Here is a 19,575-nt window from a genome sequence, read left to right as displayed (position 1 = left end):
AATATTTATTTAATTCTCTTGCTATTTGTTTGGGTTCATTTAAAAATACGCCATCAACTTTTATAGTGTTAAGCACAGTGCATAATTTTAATTTACTATAATAAGTAATTTGACTTATAATTTGCCATGTGCATTTTGAATTATATTTATATTTTTCTAATAAATCATGATAATATCTTTTTTTAAATTTTTTTCTTTGACTTTCAAACATTTTATAAATAATTTTATTTTCTGGTGTTGGTTTTTTTAAGTACTTTATATACAGTTTTTGCTTTATTTTTGAGGATTTCCTAGAATCTTTATAGACCCATGGTGACTTTAAACTTTTATTGGTTATAATAAATTCACGTTTTGGAAAATTTACATCATATATTTCATAGAAAGTTTTAAAGAATGTATCGTATACTTCATTAGCTTCAAATAAACTGTTTATATGATTCCAATTTATTAAAGATAATTGATCCTTAAACGATGCTAGATTTGCATCGGTGAAAAAACGTTTGATAATGACTTTTTTATGTTGTTGTATTAGTTTGTTGTCAATATTAATAGAGAAAAAAATAGGGAAGTGGTCGGAAACGTCACTTTTTATTATACCTTTTTAAGAGTTTCATTAAAAACATCGGTTGTTATAATGTTGTCAATTAAGGTAGCTGAAGTTGAGGTTACTCTAGTAGGTTTGTTAATTAGTGGAATTGCTCCATGTTCGATTAAGTCATCGTAAAACTTTTTAATGTTGTTATTAACTTTTAATGTTGTTATTAATTAAAAATGCATTAAAACTTTCAATATGGCCTGATGGTGGGCGATAACAGCAGGTTATAAGTATGTTTTTAGAACTATTGGTTAAAAGTTCAATTATTAAAATTTCTTTACTGTCATCAGAAATACTCATCTCAGGCCTAATAAAAAACCTCAAATTTTCCGTTATATAAACAAGTACACCACCTCCGCGTTTATTTGCTTTACGCGCTAGTGGGATCATATTAAAACATCGAATATGGAGATTTAAATTAGATTTAGTGTCATCAAATTCACACCATGTTTCAGTTAAGCAAATTATACTAAATGTCTCAAAGAAAGAAAGTCTCATTTTCAAAGAGTTGTCCTTGAAAATTTTTAGTATGCAAAAAGACATTCACTTTTATTGATAAAAATATGGCTCTCAAGTTATATGAAGCGTTTATTAGACCACACCATAAATATACAGTGTCTGTTTGGGCTTCTTATTTAAAAACTGATAAAGCCTTGATTGAATCTATTCAACGCAAAGCAACAATATGGCTTAAGACATCTTTAATACGGCGAAAGACTAAGAAGATTGAATCTATCATTATTGTCCAAATGTTTTGGTAGGGGCAGCGATAAGCATAGAGTTAAAAGAAATTTTCCACACTATTTTCCCGCATTTTACACATTTAAAAATATAGCAGCGCATATATATATATTTGACATTACCCTTAGCGTAGCAACTGCAAAAAGATCCTTAAGCACATTAAGACAAATTTAATCCCGACAATGGCGCAAATCATTTTGTCTGCACTATACCTAATAGCTACTGAAGCAGAAGTAGCTCAATTAAATTTAGAGACCAATTTGCTGCTATAAAGATAAGAAAAAAACTTTCGTTAGATTTTCTACTTACTAGACTTGCATAGCGAAACATTCTGGTTTCTATTTAATTAAATCAAAATTGTATTTAAAATTGTTTTTATTTTTATGTATAATTTTTGTCAAGAAAAGGGAAGGGAGGGGGAGCAGAAAAGTAATTTAGGGGCCCGGATTAATATTTTGCGGGAGGCCTATTTTTTGTCGCCACGCTATTGAATGTGACTATAATTTTTAATGTGTTATGAGAGAAATGGATCAAATTTTGCAATCAGTTTAAGAAGTTCAAGAAATTTTCCATTGCTCTATTCTCTAAATAACTCGTTAGAACATTTTCTTCAACTAAAGTACAAATCACAGCAATCACACGATTTAAAATCATTCTCTGATATTGCTTTTTCATCCTTTTAAACTGGTTGTAGCAGGACAAAAATCAGAAATCTTCAGAACTTTACATACAAAGTAGAGAATTTTTGCTTTTACTGGCGAGTATATCAACTACTCACAGTTATAACTTCCCCATATTTTTGACCAGTGAAAAACAATTTTATACAAAAATATTTGTGATCCATTTTTTATATGCTATCCATATATAAATGTCTAAAATAACGCAGCGTTAGCGTTTTTTGATAAATTTTTAATTTAACCCAATTTCCGCGTTAGCCAGAAATTGGGTTATACAAATTTCTTCTTCATACAAATAGCCAAAAAATGATTAAAATGTTTATGAAATAATCAAAAATAATTGTCATATATCTTTTACTCTTCAACTATTCAGTTGTACTTTAGTCCTATTTTTATACCGAGTATTAATTGCAACCCCCTTCCTTACTCTACTCTGGTCTGGATCCACCGAATCAAAAAAATCCGCCACGGAGGATCATTTAAACTGGAGGTTCACGCCCTCTTCTGTACCAATGTCGCTTATTAGGATAGAGCCGCCATTGTACCTCGAACCTCATGGTTCTCTGCCAGAGTTGTAAATTGGGGGCAACGTCTGCTAAATTCGCGAGTTTTAATTCCACGAGTTCAATTTATCCAACGCTAATTACAAAAATACTTTTTTTTGAGTTTATTTAATAAAAAGCGTTTTATAAAACAAACATGTATTTACAATTAGCGGGTGCAATAACAATAACTTTATGTGGTCTTTTGGGGGTTACGGGAATTTGAGAAATGCAATTAAGATTTATTTAAGGGTACTGCTGTGGTTGAAAAAATATATATAAAGGAGTTAGTGTTGTAAATAGTTATTCGCAGTCAGAAAATAATACAATAATATAAGTTTTAAAAAACAGTAATTCATTAGTGTCTCTGGGAAACCTTTACGAAATCCTTACACTAAAAGGTCGCGACCCTGCCAGGACAAACGAAATTTACGAATACGCAAAAATGGACCAAGAACAAAATTTCCAGAGACAAATCAACATGTTAAAAACGAACATTAAAGTCATAGAACGCAACACGATAAATGGCGACAAATCAAGCATAGTTTTGGCATTAGACAGAATAACAAGCCTGTTAGCATGATTCGAAATGGCGAAGGATGAGCTGACCAGAAAAATGCTTGACGACGGCGAAAACGTCGATTCGGTAGAAGAATGGCTTTCAAAACTAATAATGGAAGTAGAAGCAGCAATTGAAATTAAAAACAAAATGGTGGACAAATTGGGCACAATAAATAAAAATAAATGTGTCAAAAAATTTGAATATGAAAAACAAATTATGGAACAGCAGTTAACGATACAAAAAGAAGCGGAACAAGCTTCATTGCGAAAACTTCAAAGCGAAGAAGAATGGTACCTAAGGAATCTAAAAATAAAAGAAACATATCGTAAATCTCTTGGAAACGGAAACAAAGCTACTCAGCAATCAGTCAAGTTTCAAAAGTATACAACTACAAAATTTAATGGCGACTATAAAAACTATGATTTCGATTTTGGAATCAATTGACGGTAGAAGTCGACAATTCAAACATATTAAACATTAGCAAATTCAACTACTTACTGGAACTCGTCGAAGGAAAACCCAGAGAGGACATACTTGGTTTACCACATTCATTGGATGGGTACAATGAAGCAAAACGTATATTACAAGACACTTATGGAAAAGATCTTTGGGTTCACAAAGCATTGATTAAAGATCTTGAAGAAATAACGGCTATACACAACACATACAAAATCAAAGATGTTCACGACTTCTATAATAAACTTGCAAGAACAGTACGAACATTGAAAACAATGAACAAACTACAAACTGCTCAATCGTTTGTGTATTCATTAATGGATAAACTTGGACCAGTTCGTGAAATACTAACACAAAACGATGACGGATGGGAAAAATGGGGACTGGAGCAGCTTGTTGAAAAGTTGCAAAAATACATAGAAGAAATTACTCAACTATATATAATTGAACTCAACTATATATAAAAGAAATTACTCAACTATATATAACTCAATAAACTCAACTTTTAACCTAAGCGATGAACAAGTAAAATTCGATAAAAAGAACGCAAATGTACAGTCTTATGAACATCGAAGCACTGCATTCAAACAATAAAATGGCGGTCATTATGATAAAGCAATTATCACAAGTGTAGGTAAACATGGATGTAGGTAAACATGGATGATTTTAACGAGCAAAAGGTTATGTTACAACTGTATTGGTTATGGACACTCGGCAGAAAATTGTCAATCAAGAGGATGCAGGAAGAGTAATAAAAAATATCACACGTCCATTTGTCAAAATGGGAATGCAACAATGGATAGTAAATTAGAAAACAAAACAGAAACCATGGGAAAAGTGTTTAATGCTAGTACAACTATTCACCCGACAATGATTGCAAAAATAAACGGGGAAAATACGAGAATAATGTTGGATACAGGGGTTGGAAGTTCTTATATATGTACCAACTTGTTAACAAAACTGAAATTGAAACCTATACGAAAAGAACATAAAAGCATTGAACAGCTATATGGAACGGTGGACAAGCGTGTGGAATTATATAACATCACGCTAGAATCAATAACTATACCGGAATTTTGCATCAAGGTTGAATGTGCTAATGCAGAAAAGGAAATACTAACATTCTTACCCAACCCGATGATCAAGGATGTAAAGAAGCGATTTGTAAAAATAATGAGACTGAAATTTAGCGATGACGAAGGAAGTAACAAATTGCAACCTGTTCACGTGATACTCGGTGCTGCTGATTTTCAGCGAATAAAAACTACGGAACCGGTAGTTCTGGGAAAAAATCCGGATAAAGATCCCGGAGCTGAATTAACTATGTTGGGATGGACTCTTTGTGGGAGACGAACACAATTAAGTTCTGGTATTGAAAAAAATTTCTTATTGAATACAGGTCATGAGGAGTTCGAACAAATGTGTGGTTTAGAAGTGCTTGGATTATCCGACACAAACATTGCGAAAATCTGGACCAAACCAACGAAGGATATTATGAAAACAGAATGCCTTGGAAAAAGGATGCTGTTAAACTGCCAAACAACAGAGACCTGGCCATTAAAAGGTTAAAATGTACAACAATTCGATTAGGAAAACTTAAAAACCAGAGCAGTATAATGACAAAATGGAAGGAGCAGATCAACGAGGGAATATTGGAAATGGTACCGGAAAAGCCTACCGGAGAAATTATTCACTACATTCCTCATCAAGCTGTAATCAAAGAAAATGCTGAGTCAACAAAAATACGAGTTGTTTATGATTGATCAGCTCGAAAAGAGGCTGAATCACCTTCATTAAACGATTGTCTGGAAGTGGGACCATCACTGCAACCTCTAATATTTGACATTCTCATACAAAATCGGATGGATAAGCTGTGCGTTTTCGCTGACATAAAAAAAGCATTTCTACAAATACGGATTTACGAAATGGATAGGGACGCACAACGATTGATTTGGTATAAGGACTTAAAGAAAATGGAATTAACGGAGTTACGGTTTACAAGGGTGATTTTTGGTTCCAGTTCAAGCCCTTACATTCTCGGCGCTACCATTAAAAAGCATATACCAAAATACAAGGATACTTTTCCAGAAACAGTGCTTGCCTTGGAAGAAGGTACTTATGTCGATGATCTGCAAGCAGGTGAAGAAACGGAAGAAGAACTTATCAGGTTCAAAAATGAATCATCGCAAATCTTAACAGAAGCTGGGTTCCAGCTGCATAAATGGCATAGCAACGTAAACAAATTGGAAAGCGACGTTGAGGCCAAATCAACAAAAATACTTTGGATTTCTTGGAACAAGAAAACAGATCAACTATCAATTGACTTTGCTGCTTGCATCAATAATGCAAATAAGGAAGTAATAACAAAAAGGAAAATGCTATCCGCTATTAACAGTGTTTGTGACTTATTGTGATTTAGTGCACCAGTTTTAATCACTGGAAAAATATTATACAGTCAACTTTGCTTATTAAAACTCGAATGGGATCAACAAATTCCGAACGAACTTTAGGAAGAATGGCAAAACTGGATCAAGGCAATAAGCAACAAAAGAACTAATTCAATTCCGCGGAGGGTTGTAGCCGGAAGAATTATTGAAGTTGACCTCCACGGATTCTCAGATGCAAGTAAATCGGCTATATATGCATGCATCTACGCTGCAATGAGCCATCAAAATTCGAAAACAAGCAACCTACTTGTAGCAAAAGCACGAATTGCACCAAGGGATTTTTGAATTCCAAGACTGGAACTGGTTGCAGCGCATACCCTAAGCAAGTTGATCAAATTAGGACGTTAATCAAGTATAACATTATTGAAGTATATAATTGGGTTGACAGTACTACTGTACTTTATTGGTTAAAAGAAAGGGGCAATTGGTCACAGTTTGTTAGAAACCGAGTTCAACAGATCTTATTGAATGGAGATGTAAAATGGCTCTACGTCCCGACAAAAGAAAACCCTAGTGATCTTGGAACAAGAGGAGTGGGCCCGGAGAAGCTCTCAAGCTTGTGGTTCAATGGTCCGATATGGTTGAAACATAAAGAAAATTGGCCAACCCAACCGGAAATAGTCGAAACGCCGTACGCATCCTGTGAAAGTATTGGTGTAAAAAAGAATGTCGGTATGGTAACAGAAGATGGTATGGTAAAAAGGCGTATGGTATGGTAAAAGGGCGTCCTTTACTCGAAGAACCGTGGAGTAAACATAAGTATTGGAAGATTTTAAGTATATCATCCTTTATAAAAAGGTTCATTTACAATTGTCGTAATAAAGAAAAAATAGTAGGACCAATAAAAACTGAATAGATGATTGAAGCAGATTTGGCGAATATTAAGCCACTTCAAGAAGTTGTTGTACTAAAATCCGATGTGGAACTTAAGCAGAATGAAAATCAGCTGTGGAGATGTCACGGAAGAATTTCCGGGTATAATCCCATATTTGTACCAAAAGGATTCCAACTAGCTCTACGAATTATCGAGTATCATCACAAGAAAACGCTACATGAAGGAGTAGGAGATACCATGGGTAGCATAAGAGAAAAATTTTGGATACCAAATTTGAGAGTTGCCGTAAAAAAGGTCATTCGTGGATGCAATTTTTGTAAGAGATACAGAGTGAAACCGCTGTTACCACCAACAAGAGCAATGTTACCACACTTTAGAACTGAAGATGTTGAACCGTCTACGGTTACCGGTGTCGATTTTGCCGGCCCTCTAAAATATAAAGCGCCAGAAAAGTCGGTAGGAAAATGTTATGTTGCACTGTTTACATGCGCGAGTACAAGAGCCGGAGAATTTCAGACAATTTTAAAAGAGTTTGTTGCAAGAAAAAGACCACCTCAGACGATTATCAGTGATAATGCGAAAACGTTTGTAGCAACGGGAAAGTGGTTACTTACAGTTAGTAAGGACGAAAATCTCGCAAACTATCTTGGTACTCAAGCCATAAAATGGAGGTTTAATCTATCAAGAGCGCCTTAGTGGGGAGGTTTATTTGAAAGATTAATCGGAATAATGAAGAAGAGTTTATCAAAAACAATCGGGAAAGGAATGCTAAGTTTTAATGAATTAGAGGAAGTGTTGTTGGATGTGGAGTGCTCTATAAACAACATGAACCTGCGATCTTGCTTGAAGAAGATACTGATTTAATAACAAAAGGGGATTGGGCAATAAGGAGAGTTAAGTTTGTGAAAAATTGTAAGGATCACTTCAGAAAAAGATGTATGAACGAATACGTACACGCGATGAAAGAACAACAACAAGCAAGGAAAAAGAAAAGCAATGTAAAATTGCCAGGCGTCGGAAGCATAGTGCTCATTAAAGATGATGTGAAAGACAAGGCACTTCTAAATATTGGACAAATTGAAAGCGAAATTAAAGGGAAGGACGGAGTTACACGTGGTTTTAAAATCCGATTAGGAAACGGTTATGTGATTGAACAACCAATTCAGTTGGTGTGTGACCTGGATATGGATTGTGAGGCAGGGAAAATCGAATTGGAAGAGAACGTGGAAAGCCAGGCTAACGAGGATACCTTGAAAATGGCAACGAAACGAGCAAAATCGGATGCAAGACAGATGATCAATTGCATCTTGGTAGACGAGATGGAAGTTGATTAAAGCCGAAGTCTCAGCTTTAATCGGGGGAGTGTGTCGTGAATGACGTCTTCCGAGATGCAAGAAGACAATTAGCGGGTGCATTAAATAACAATAACTGATGTGGTCTTTTGGCGGTTACGGGAATTCGAGAAATGCAATTAAGATTTATTTAAGGGTACTGCTGCGGTTGAAAAAATATATATAAAGGAGTTAGTGTTGTAAATAATTATTCGCAGTCAGATAATAATACAATAATATAAGTTTTAAAAAACAGTGATTCATTAGTGTCTCTGGGAAACCTTTACGAACTCCCCACAAGGTAGCATTTTTTCAAAAAATTGAGTTTTTCTAACCTTCCGATTCTTTATTGAAAAAGGTGCAAATTTAACTATGTTAGTATGAATAAAAAAATTTGTTCATCATCTTTATATTTACGATGATAAAAGTATATCCAAAAAATACTTCTTATAAATTATTATTATATATTTTTTATCAAAACAATTAAAAAGTGACTAAGCGTCTTTTAGAAAAACGCTTTTCAATTCTGAAAGAATATAATGTTGTCAAAGCTTTCACCCTTTTGCGTAAATGCTGTAACTTGTAGCTTATGTTACCTTGACGTTTAGCTACAATTAGGAATAGAAACATTACCAAATAATTGTTTGGTACTCAACGCCGTTAATGCAAGTTCTCAAACTTTTTTGTCTTGTTTTGTTGCAACATTTGTTTATAAACAATATATGTTGAGTTTTAAAAGATATGTAAAGTTTAAGCAATATCTATATATATTGTTTAAAACTCAACATATCTTTTGCGATGGAGTAAGAAAATATGTATACACACTTTCAACAAAAAAAATAAAAAAGATATATATATTCAAATAAAATTTATATACTGATCTATGGTAATTTAAAGACCGGAATTTTAGTTAAATAGTTTTATGGTATTATAAAATAGGGGTGGTTCACATCACAGTAATCTTTAAATTTTGAGCTTAGACTTTTAAATAAACCTTAAAAGGTTTAACTTTAAAAGTCTAACTAGTCGTATGTCAATTTGTGTGTTCTTCACACTCATATTATAAAAAACTTTCATACAAAATGGAAAAAACAGATTTTAAACTTGAAATGACTAATTTTTTTCGACCTTTAATATGTTTGCAGACATATGACTGGTTAGAAATTAAAAGTATAACTTAAAACTTGTTTGAAAAAGTTGTTTTCTCTATTTAATTTTTTATCTTCATTGAGTGCAGCACCATTTTATACCAAAATATGGTTCATCAACTATAAAGCAAAATTTTATATCTAAACTTAAGTAGTTTAAAAAAAATTTAACTATGTTTGATTTTAGACAAACTAAAGCGCTAGGAGAGAAAAAAATAATAATAATAAAAAAATTATTCGGGCTAAAAAAATTCAGTGAAACATAACCTTTTTATAAAAACGCAAAATTCGTGTATTTTCCAGTACATGCATTAACGGCGTTGAGTACTACGCTATCATTTTGTAAGTCGTCAGGCTCGGAAATTTTTTTCAATTTTACGACATGTTGTTAATATTGCCTCAACATTACATTAAAAAAAAAAACGTTGCCTTTTTTTGTATTGTAATAGACTGTAAAACGTTATTTTATTACAATACGTTTTGTATCATAATAGGTTAAAAAACGTTAGTCAGACGACTAATGTTTCATTAGTCGTCAGACGTTAAGCTAAAATATTTTTATTAGACTTTATTAAACTAATGGAATCTAAACTAAACTAATATTACTTTAAATTTTATACGCTATTTTTATTCATATTTTATCTATTTTCTGAAATAAAAGATAAGACCATTTTTTCTTCTTTAGAGCACCTAAATAACCAATTAAATAATTTAAAAAAAAAACTTAATTCTTCGAAATTTATATATTCGTAATAATATGTATTATATTTGCTTATATTATTAGGATATGATCGTTGGAAATGCAAATCTGTCTTCAATCTCTTGAAAAGTTTTTTAATGAGTCTAGAAAAAGGATATTAAAAGAATAAAATGAAATTTAATTGCCAAATTAGGCTGAGTCGTTACATTTTTTTCTCCTACGCAATTTTATAATAAATTATTATTTGAGGCATACATTATATTATATATTCTTATTATATAGTATTTCTAATTTACTTATTGTATAGTACATTAGATTTACTCTAACTACTTATTTAGACTTATTACTTAATAGATTACTTGGGTTTGAGAAAGCAAGAAAAAAACTCGATCGAAGATAAAGTTTTTGGTATATTTTTGTTTAAAAATAGAATATTCATTAGTGACGTAACTGAAAAGCAATACTTAAGCAATAATTAATAACTTTGTTATTATATTTTCGCAAAGAAAAGAATTGACCAAAGTTAAAGTTAGAGTGCAACTAGTTATCTTTTAAATGTATTATTGAGCAAATTACGAAAAGAACTGTCATGATAACGGATGAAGAGGAAACTGATAATATTAGTGTGAAATCTTCTGATAAATATAATCAAAACACGTGTATTGAAAGAGGTATGTATGTTTTTTCACAATACAAATAACTGTAATAAGGTTGTTTTTTCTTGTGTTTTTTTTTATATATATTTTACAAATCGATATAACAACATGAAATAAAAAAAACCACCAAAATTTATTAATCAGATGACACATTCTTCAATAATGTGTCATCTGATTAATAAATTTTGGTGGTTTTTTTTATTTCATGTTGTTATATCGATTTGTAAAATATATATATAAAAAAAAATTTATTATAAATTCATATATAATTTTATTTATAGTCAAACAAAACTTATACTGAAGTTACAATAATTTATTGTAACTTCAGTATAAGTTTTGTTTGACTATAAATAAAATTATATATGAAAATAAAATTATCCTATGAACTGAAAATTCATTAAGTAACAATTTATTTGAAATTTTGAATTTATTTTAAAGTAAATATTCTAATAAACTTATAAAAATACAATTTATTATAAATTTGCATGGAAAATCAAAAATAAGCAACAAGAAAAGTTAAGTAAATATATTAGTTAAATCAAACTATTTTCCTCGATACTTTGTAGGGGTTGGTATTAGATAATTATCTTGATTAAAAATGTGGACATTTAATAGCAAAAACAAGGTAGAAATGAAAATACTTAAACTAAGCATAGCACAAACTAATATTTGTGTTTTGTCTTGCTTATTGTCTGTATTTTTTTAATCATGGCAACTAATCATAAAATCTACCAGCTAATCAAATAAAATCTACCAACGCAATAAATTTTTTGAAAAGTTGTATGTACTATATAAGTTGAGAAATTTTTTTTCTTATTTTATTTTATTTTTTTTTGGCAAGTAAAACTGCAATTAGTTAAAGATAAGAATTAAAAAAAGTGGGAATCATGAAATGACTTGACATAAAGAAACTATCTAGTTATTTATTTTGGTAGATAAAAAAACTAGCATTTAAATTATCATTATTTAACTTTAGTTCAATAACCACTAGATAATAATTTTATATAATGATATAATAATTTATATTTTGTAGTGATTTGAATAATGTCATAATTATTTTATGATATTAATATATATGTTTTTTATATTTATTATCTTATGATATTTATATATGCTTATTATATTTTATCTATATCAATTTTGTATTGATCAAAATATACTATAAATAAGTAGTATATAATTATACTACTAAAATATATTCCTAGTTCATTTTTATTTTAAACATTAGTTTAATTAATGTATTAATAGTTTGTAAAAATGAAAACAATTGTGTTATATTTATTTATAAATGAAGACGTTTACCAACAAATTGCTGAAAAAGATCATTATTTACTTTTGGCTGCAGAGGCAGGGAAAGTGCTGCTAGAAAAAAACAAGCAAATTACTAATTATTATCAAAGGTTACAGAAAGAATATTTACATAAAATTGAGGTAAGGGTTAGTTATATTTATGTTTGATTTTGCTTTTTATAGTTTATAGTAATAGTCAATGCTTAATTATATTATATAAAACTAATTTATAAAAAATATTTACATAGTTTAGGTAAAGTTATTTTTATGTTTGAATTTGTAATTAATTATAGTAATATGTTTTATTCATCATGTATTAAGTTTTAGCATTTAAAGCTTATGTATATCACATATATGTACAGGACCCAAGTTAATACTAAAGAAAATCAAATGCAAAAAATTTATTTTAAATGCCCTCTGTCTTCTTAAAAAAAATCTAATTGCAAAAATTTTATTTGAAATCACCTCCACATTCTGCTTTTCAGTAAGGGGATGGGTTAATACAAAATTGAATCTTTTGTGTATGTACATATCTATATATATATATATATATATATATATATATATAATATATATATATATATATATATATATATATATATATATATATATATATATATATATATATATATCTTTAATTTCAATTTTTTTTTTTAAGTGGAAAAAAATGTTTTTAACAGAATTAGAAAATATTTTTTTTTTTATAATTCATTTTTTATTTTACTTGTTTCATCTTTGCAATGCAATGTTTCTACTTTTTAAACTATTTAAAAAAAAAAGTTTTATGCCTTTACAAAAAGTATATAACTAAATGTAACATCTTTAATAAGATGTTTTTAGCTAAAAGTATATAACTAAATGTAACATCTTTAATAAGATGTTTACAATTTAATTAAAATTTTCTTACTTTCTTGCACTATAGTTATTGCAAGGGAGCATTAAAAACTTGCAAAATTCTTTTAAATTTTTCAAAATTAAAGTTTCAAATTCAAGATTATTTGAACAAGAGAGTTCAAGAAGACTAAGGTTTTCTTGTTTAAACATTTTGTCTTGTTCAAATTGATTTTTTTTTAAATGAATTCTGGCTGGTTGTTTTGATTTAGTTTAATTTAGTTTATTAAGTAAATCACTCTAAATTTAACTTTAAAACTGAAGGAAATTGTAAGCAGAGATTTAAAGTAATTAAAGTTCAAAAGTGCTTTATGCTGAATAAAATTTCTCTACAAGAGAGCAAATGATCATACTTCTATTTAAAAGTTAAATTAAACCTCAGACAAAAACATTCTGTATTTTAAAGAATGATCAAAAAAATGCTAAGTTAAGAGAAAAAAATGACATTTTTTAAAAGAAAAAGCGATTTGCTTAATTCAAGCACTGATGTGTGTGTGTGTATATATATATATATATATATATATATATAATATATATATATATATATATATATATATATATATATATATATAATTTTTACTTTTATATATATATATATATATATAATTTTTACTATCAAGTGTCAACTTTTTTTTAAAGTAAGTATTTAAAAAAAAAATTTAGTACAAAAGACCGGAAAAAGTTGATAGATGTATATGCACTCTATATGTTCTACCTATTTAGGTCACTTGATTTATGTAAACTCAATGCATGGTCTATCTATTTTATTCAGTTGATATAAGTACACTCACTGCATGTTCTACCAAGTCTGAATGTTTACCTACATATTTATGTTAGTCGATGTATGTACATTCCGCTGTGCTAATCCCTAAATAAATCAGTAAATAAAATAAAAACGAAAAAACAGTTAAATAAAGCAAATAAAATTAAATATTGATAACAAAAAAAATGTTCAAAAAAGTTTATGAAAAACCAAAAAAAATTTGAGTCTATAAAGTCGTGTTTTTGTGGTTTTTTAAAAAACAATAAAATGTAATTAGTTTCCTAACTATTTTAACGGTTTTTACTTGAAGCATACATCGATTGAGGGATTTTGAAATGCATCATTTTGTAAGAGGTCTGGACTCTAACAAGAGGGGTAAAAAGACAATTTTAACTTGAGAAAACGAAGTATAAACATCTAACTATATGTGGTAAAAAAATATTTACTATAAAATTAATCATGGAATATGATATGACTTTGAAGATAAAAGTTAAAATTATCTGAAGATAAGAGAATTAAAGAGTAAAAAAGAAGAGTTGGTGGCTTGTGTATTTGCTTCAATAGATAACAATGTTCTTCCTAAAATGGCTGTAGAAGTTAAGGCAGATTTTAAAAAAAGAATATCATTTGAAACTGAAATTATACAGATACCTGATCTGTGTAAAAAGGGTTGCTATTTTGGCCAATGTTGTTATATCCCCAATATTCCACTCTTGAAATATGGTTGTAAGCCACAGAAATTGAAGCAGTGAATGCATTTTATGCAAAAATTAAATGAAAGGACAGCATAAAAACTTTACTTTAAATGAACATTGGAGCAAGTCCAGACTGAATAATGTCATGTAATTGCTGTCCTAAAGCTTGTATAGAGGTGAAATACCCTTACAAAATTAATTTATTAAGTATTATAAAGAATACTATTTAAAATCAGTCATTTAAATAGTAAATCTAAAGATTTACTATTTAAATGACTGACTATCTTTTCAAAAAACATTCTAAAAGCATACATTTGTGTTTTTAGCAGATTTTTAAACTCTTGATTTTATTTACTTTTGTCTTAAATTATGGGTTAAAAATATAATTAAAGCTACATTGCAAATTGCAAGCTACTGCAAATTTCTGAAAATTTTAATTTTTGTTATATTTTAATTTGTAATGTGAATATATATATGTGGATAAAATCTATATTGTAGTATATACAAACTTCTTTTTTTCCATTTGTTTAACCTATTTGTATAACCTGTAGTAGTGCAGTTAACTTTTATATATAATTTCTTTATATATAATTTCTGTCATTAGGTGTCTCAAGTTCAAATTGTTGACTTAAGTTGCTGTTTCTATTTCTACCTCTCCAGTGATTTTTCGAACCTTAAAGTTTTATAAGTATATATCAGCCATAATTTACTTATTTTAAATTTATTAATTATTGGCATAATTTTAGAGAATGAAAATATAATAACGTAACTATTGTAATAGCGCAGCTTAAATGTATAAACAATTGCACTAAAAAATTTTATGATTTTGCTTGAAAAGAAGTTTAAATAAAATGTTAAGTAATGCTTCATGGGTTTATATTTTCACAATTAACAAATTTCCTTTTTGTAGATTAATGATACTTTTTTGTTATTGTGATTATAGTCTTAATTTATGGACTATAACCTATATTAACATAATACAATTTTTGACTCCTCCTTATCACAAAAAGTTAGACCCCCTCAAAATCATTAGTATCAGTCAGTGAAAAAAGGTTATTTTTCTTCAAAATGAGTTTTTAATTAATATCCTATTAGATCCAGACTTGAGTTATTTTATTGAAGCAGGTTGCAAAAACACTTGTTATTAATAGGAAATAAAAGCATTTCTTTATTACAAAAATTAGTGGTGTATCTTGAGTTTGTGCTACTTGGAACAATCTTTAAAATTGCCGGTTCTTTATAACTAAAAAGTATGCTTGCAGTCAATTGCTTCACTGTAGTTTCACCCTTGCAAAAAATTTTTCATTTCTTATTATTTTATTAATACACTGAGCTTTGTAACATTAACTATTCTTGTAATAATCTTGTAATAATCAATCAACCTTTATTCTATTTATAAAATTCTTTTGCTTCCACATTTGCTGTCCCTTTTTTTTTAGATATGCCCTTAGATTTTAGATATACATACCAAGAAAGTAAAAAATTCTTATTTTGAAATTTGAAATTTTGAAAAAATTCATACTCACAGATTTGTTTCTCACAGACTCACAGATACTTTTTATATTCGAAAAATTTTTTATAACTTTACCATTTCTAAATCTAACAATTTCTACATCTAACCTCATTGATAAACAAATAAGAAATAAGTCATTAATATATAAAAGAACATAGAAATATTAGAGAATGACATGGGGACGGGTTTTTGTCCCCATCCCCATCCCCACCCCATTTATTAATTATGTCCCCATTCCCACCCCGCTACCGTAGAGGTAGTCCTCATCCCTAACTCATTACCGCAGAAGTTATTTCAGGCATGTTAATTTTATTGGGTTTACTTAACTGACAAGCGATTAAATTAAGTTGCTCTTGTCAACACATACATTGCAAACTTTACTTGATTGTATAGAAAAATATGAATGATTAAATACTGGTAAAAAAAAAAATACATTTGTTAATGGTGAAATGATACTATTATCTAAATCTGTTGAAATAACTGCTTCACATTTAGGTTGTTGATTTGAACCAAATGTCATATAAGTCAAAGAATTAGTAGCAGCAGTTTAGTCAAGTTTCTGTTTTTCTAAAGGTATAGGTTATTTGAATAAGTTTCTTCTAAATTTTTTAGCTTCTAGTTCATATCTAAGATATAAAGTTGATATAGAATTTGCAGTTGAAGGAACTCCATCAACAAAGTGTATAGAGTCAATTTTCAATCTCTTTTTTGTCTATCTTTAACAGATAAATATTGAAGTAGAAATATTGAAGTATGTGTGTTGATATTAAATCTCATATTTTTACATCTAAAGTTTTGAATAAAGATTCTTAGTTAAAACTTTGCAAGTTTACCTAAAAGTTTTGTTGCTTTTTTAAAAATGATTTTATCATTTAAACAATGAAGAATATTTAAAATTTGCTTTGAGAAAAAACTGTTCTTGGTTCCATAACTTTCATAAATTTTGATAAAAAAAACTCTATGTAAAAATGCAACCAAATATTTGCATAAACTTAGAATAAATGGATTTTTAATTAAAAATCTTTTTTTTTTTTTTGTAACTTGAAAGTTAAGATTTATCGCTAATACATACCAAAAATACATTTAAATAACAAATGACTTCTAACCATTGGTAATAAACATTTTTTAATATATAAAATTTTTATATTTTAAGACAATTTAAATAACTCACACTATTGAAAATACTGGCTGTTTAAATAATGATAATCGTATTTTAAAGGATGTTCTTTAGAATGGATGTTCTTTAGAAAGAATGTTCGTTAGAAAAGATGTTCTTTAGAAAGGATGTTCTTTAGAAAGGATATTCTTTAGAAAGGATGTTCTTTAGAAAGAAAGGAAAACAGTTTGTCTTTGTTCCTATAAGTTGCATTTGTTTTTAAAATTTATTTTTTGTTAGCATTTTTTTTATAAATTAGAGTTCATATTTTCAAGATTGAAGTTTAAACTTTTGAAATCTTTCTTTACACAATGATTTTTTCAAACAGGAACTTGAACAAGAAAAACATTATCTCAAAAAAGAACTTACAGATCGAGATCTCAATTACGAATCTCGAATGCAGGAACTACAAAATGAGTTCAATAATCTCAGCGGACAACTTCATAAGGTACAAAAATCTTCTTTAATGTTTGAACGCTCAAATCAATCTTCGTTTGAAGACCTTGCTGTACAAAATTCATCATTAATCAGCGAATTGGAAGAGGTTCATATTTTTAAAATATTTTTTCATATTTAAAAAAAGAAGATAATGTAATATATATATATATATATTATATATATATATATATATATATATATATATATATATATATATATATATATATATATATAACTTATAAATTTGGGGTAATAGTTTTAAAACGTTTGTCTAATTTTTAATTCTTATTCACAAATATTCTCACTTAGAAAAAAAATTTTAGTCTTTCTTTTTATTGCAACAGCCGAAATGTATCAATAAAACCAAAAATTTGGAAGGCCAAAAAGGTTATATTCCTGTTTTGTCATTTACTAGAGAAGATCCACATTATTTAGCAATCTCAGGCCTTTCTATAAAGTGTTAAGTGTAGTGCATTTTACTTATTAAAATAATAACTATTAAAGTTTATATTTGCAAGAGTTATTTGAGAAAAGTTGTTTTAAACAACAAATTAATATAGTTAGTGGATTGTGTGGTATCCAATAGGTGCTCAGAATTTTCAATACAAGTGGACTTATAAAAAGTATTTAATAATGTTATTAGTTAAATTATTTTATTATTTTATTTGTTAAAGATGAATTTTTTGTTTAAATTGGTGCACTGAATAATCCAGAAACAATAAGCTCATGGAGCATGTTTACAAATTTTTTTGTCTGTTTAACATCACTTCCAGAAGCATTGGAAGCTTGAAAAGATTCTAAGAGGGTGGCAATTGTTTGAGGGGATTCATAGCTTGAGAGATTAAGTAAATGTCCCACCATGTTCAAGGATGCATGCTGGCACGAGACTGAAGTCCACATAGAATGTTGACCAACTTTATGTTGCAAGAAATGGCAACATTCAAAGCTTATATCAAAAACCAAATTTGATGTTGTTGTAGTTCTATGGATATTTTTTTGATATAACAACCAGGTTTTATTTCTTAACTTTATTACTTATTTTTGGAAGAAAAAAAATGTTCTTTTAGTATATCAATCATTTTTTGAAAATTTTTTATTTAATTGCAATAAAAAATAACAGTAACAGTGGTCATATCTAAAATACCAAAACAAATTTTTAAAAAAACCACCACCTCCATTAAATCCAAGCTTGAACAAGTGATCAGAAAATACTTACTATTAAAGGAGGGCCTCTTCAGATTTTATTATACTTCAGACTTACTTAGCTGATGCAATTAACAACAAGGTAATTAGTTTTGCTTTCACTCTTGTTAATGGAATCATCAATATAGGTTTTTGCGAAAAAATCTCTATTGATGAAAAACATTTATTTTTCAAATTTGTTGAATTTCATAACAAAGTTTGGTTTAACAATTTGGGATTTTGCTTCTTGGTTGATAACTAAGGCCAACTTGATTAATGATGCCAGATTTGGATAAACCTGTGTTGAGCTGGATTTGAACCAGATCTACAGTTGACATTTTTGATTCACTGAAAAGCTTCCATGCACTTACTAATGCCTATATTAATAATACTGTAACTGATAAATTGACAAAGTGTGCAAATGTTCTGTTAAGTAGTGGTACCATTAAAAATAAGCCAATAGGTGGAAGGCAATTATTAATTTCTGTGTGAAAAACTTTCTATGGAATGGTGTTAAGATTAAAGAGATTTGTTAAGTAATATTAAAGAAAAATAGTTTTATAAAAAAACAAAAAACATTTAATGTTTCTGCAATATTTTTATTTAGTGAAAAATCTATAAATGCATATACTTTTTAAAATTTAAAGTTAATGAAAAAAAAAAAAAAAAAATGCCATACAAAACTTATAAATAAGATAAAAGAAATTTTAAAGTTTAACATAAAATTTTTAATATAAATTTTCAACTAGAGTGAAAATTGTTTAGATGAAGTCTTATAACAAGGAGCTATCTAACCAAGTTAAAGCTTTGTCAAAGAGACTTGATGAACCTAAAGATCAATTTCTGTCAAAACTACATTCAGAACCAGTAACTAGCATTAGTGTTGATTCCTTGCTTGAAAGACTTGATTGCAATGAGACTAAAAAATTAAAAGAACAGGTAATGTTTTTTTATTGT

The 19,575-nt window shown here is 28.6% G+C and overlaps 2 protein-coding genes across 5 annotated transcripts in view; both read left to right on the top strand.

The window, feature by feature from the left end:
- Positions 1-19,575, top strand: part of LOC101240983 (BICD family-like cargo adapter 1) — an 81,092-nt gene that overhangs the window by 27,691 nt on the left and 33,826 nt on the right. The window contains exons 2-6 of one of the 4 annotated variants that reach the window (XM_065807539.1): positions 10,389-10,442; positions 10,541-10,705; positions 11,985-12,121; positions 17,327-17,542; positions 19,384-19,557. In XM_065807539.1, the coding sequence (XP_065663611.1) occupies positions 10,624-10,705; positions 11,985-12,121; positions 17,327-17,542; positions 19,384-19,557 (609 nt within the window). In that variant the 5' untranslated portion in view covers positions 10,389-10,442; positions 10,541-10,623. Of the gene's footprint in view, positions 1-10,118; positions 10,443-10,493; positions 10,706-11,984; positions 12,122-17,326; positions 17,543-19,383; positions 19,558-19,575 lie in introns of those variants that run through there. The other 3 variants (XM_065807538.1, XM_065807537.1, XM_065807540.1) reach the window with 3 other exon arrangements.
- LOC136086222 (uncharacterized) lies at positions 6,877-7,551 on the top strand. Its single transcript, XM_065808507.1, has one exon. It carries the CDS (start codon positions 6,877-6,879, stop codon positions 7,549-7,551), a length of 675 nt encoding a protein of 224 aa, XP_065664579.1.

The sequence above is a fragment of the Hydra vulgaris genome, chromosome 10 (assembly GCF_038396675.1).
Source record: "Hydra vulgaris chromosome 10, alternate assembly HydraT2T_AEP".
Classification (NCBI taxonomy): domain Eukaryota; kingdom Metazoa; phylum Cnidaria; class Hydrozoa; order Anthoathecata; family Hydridae; genus Hydra; species Hydra vulgaris.
This window is presented reverse-complemented; position numbering and strand designations above follow the sequence as displayed.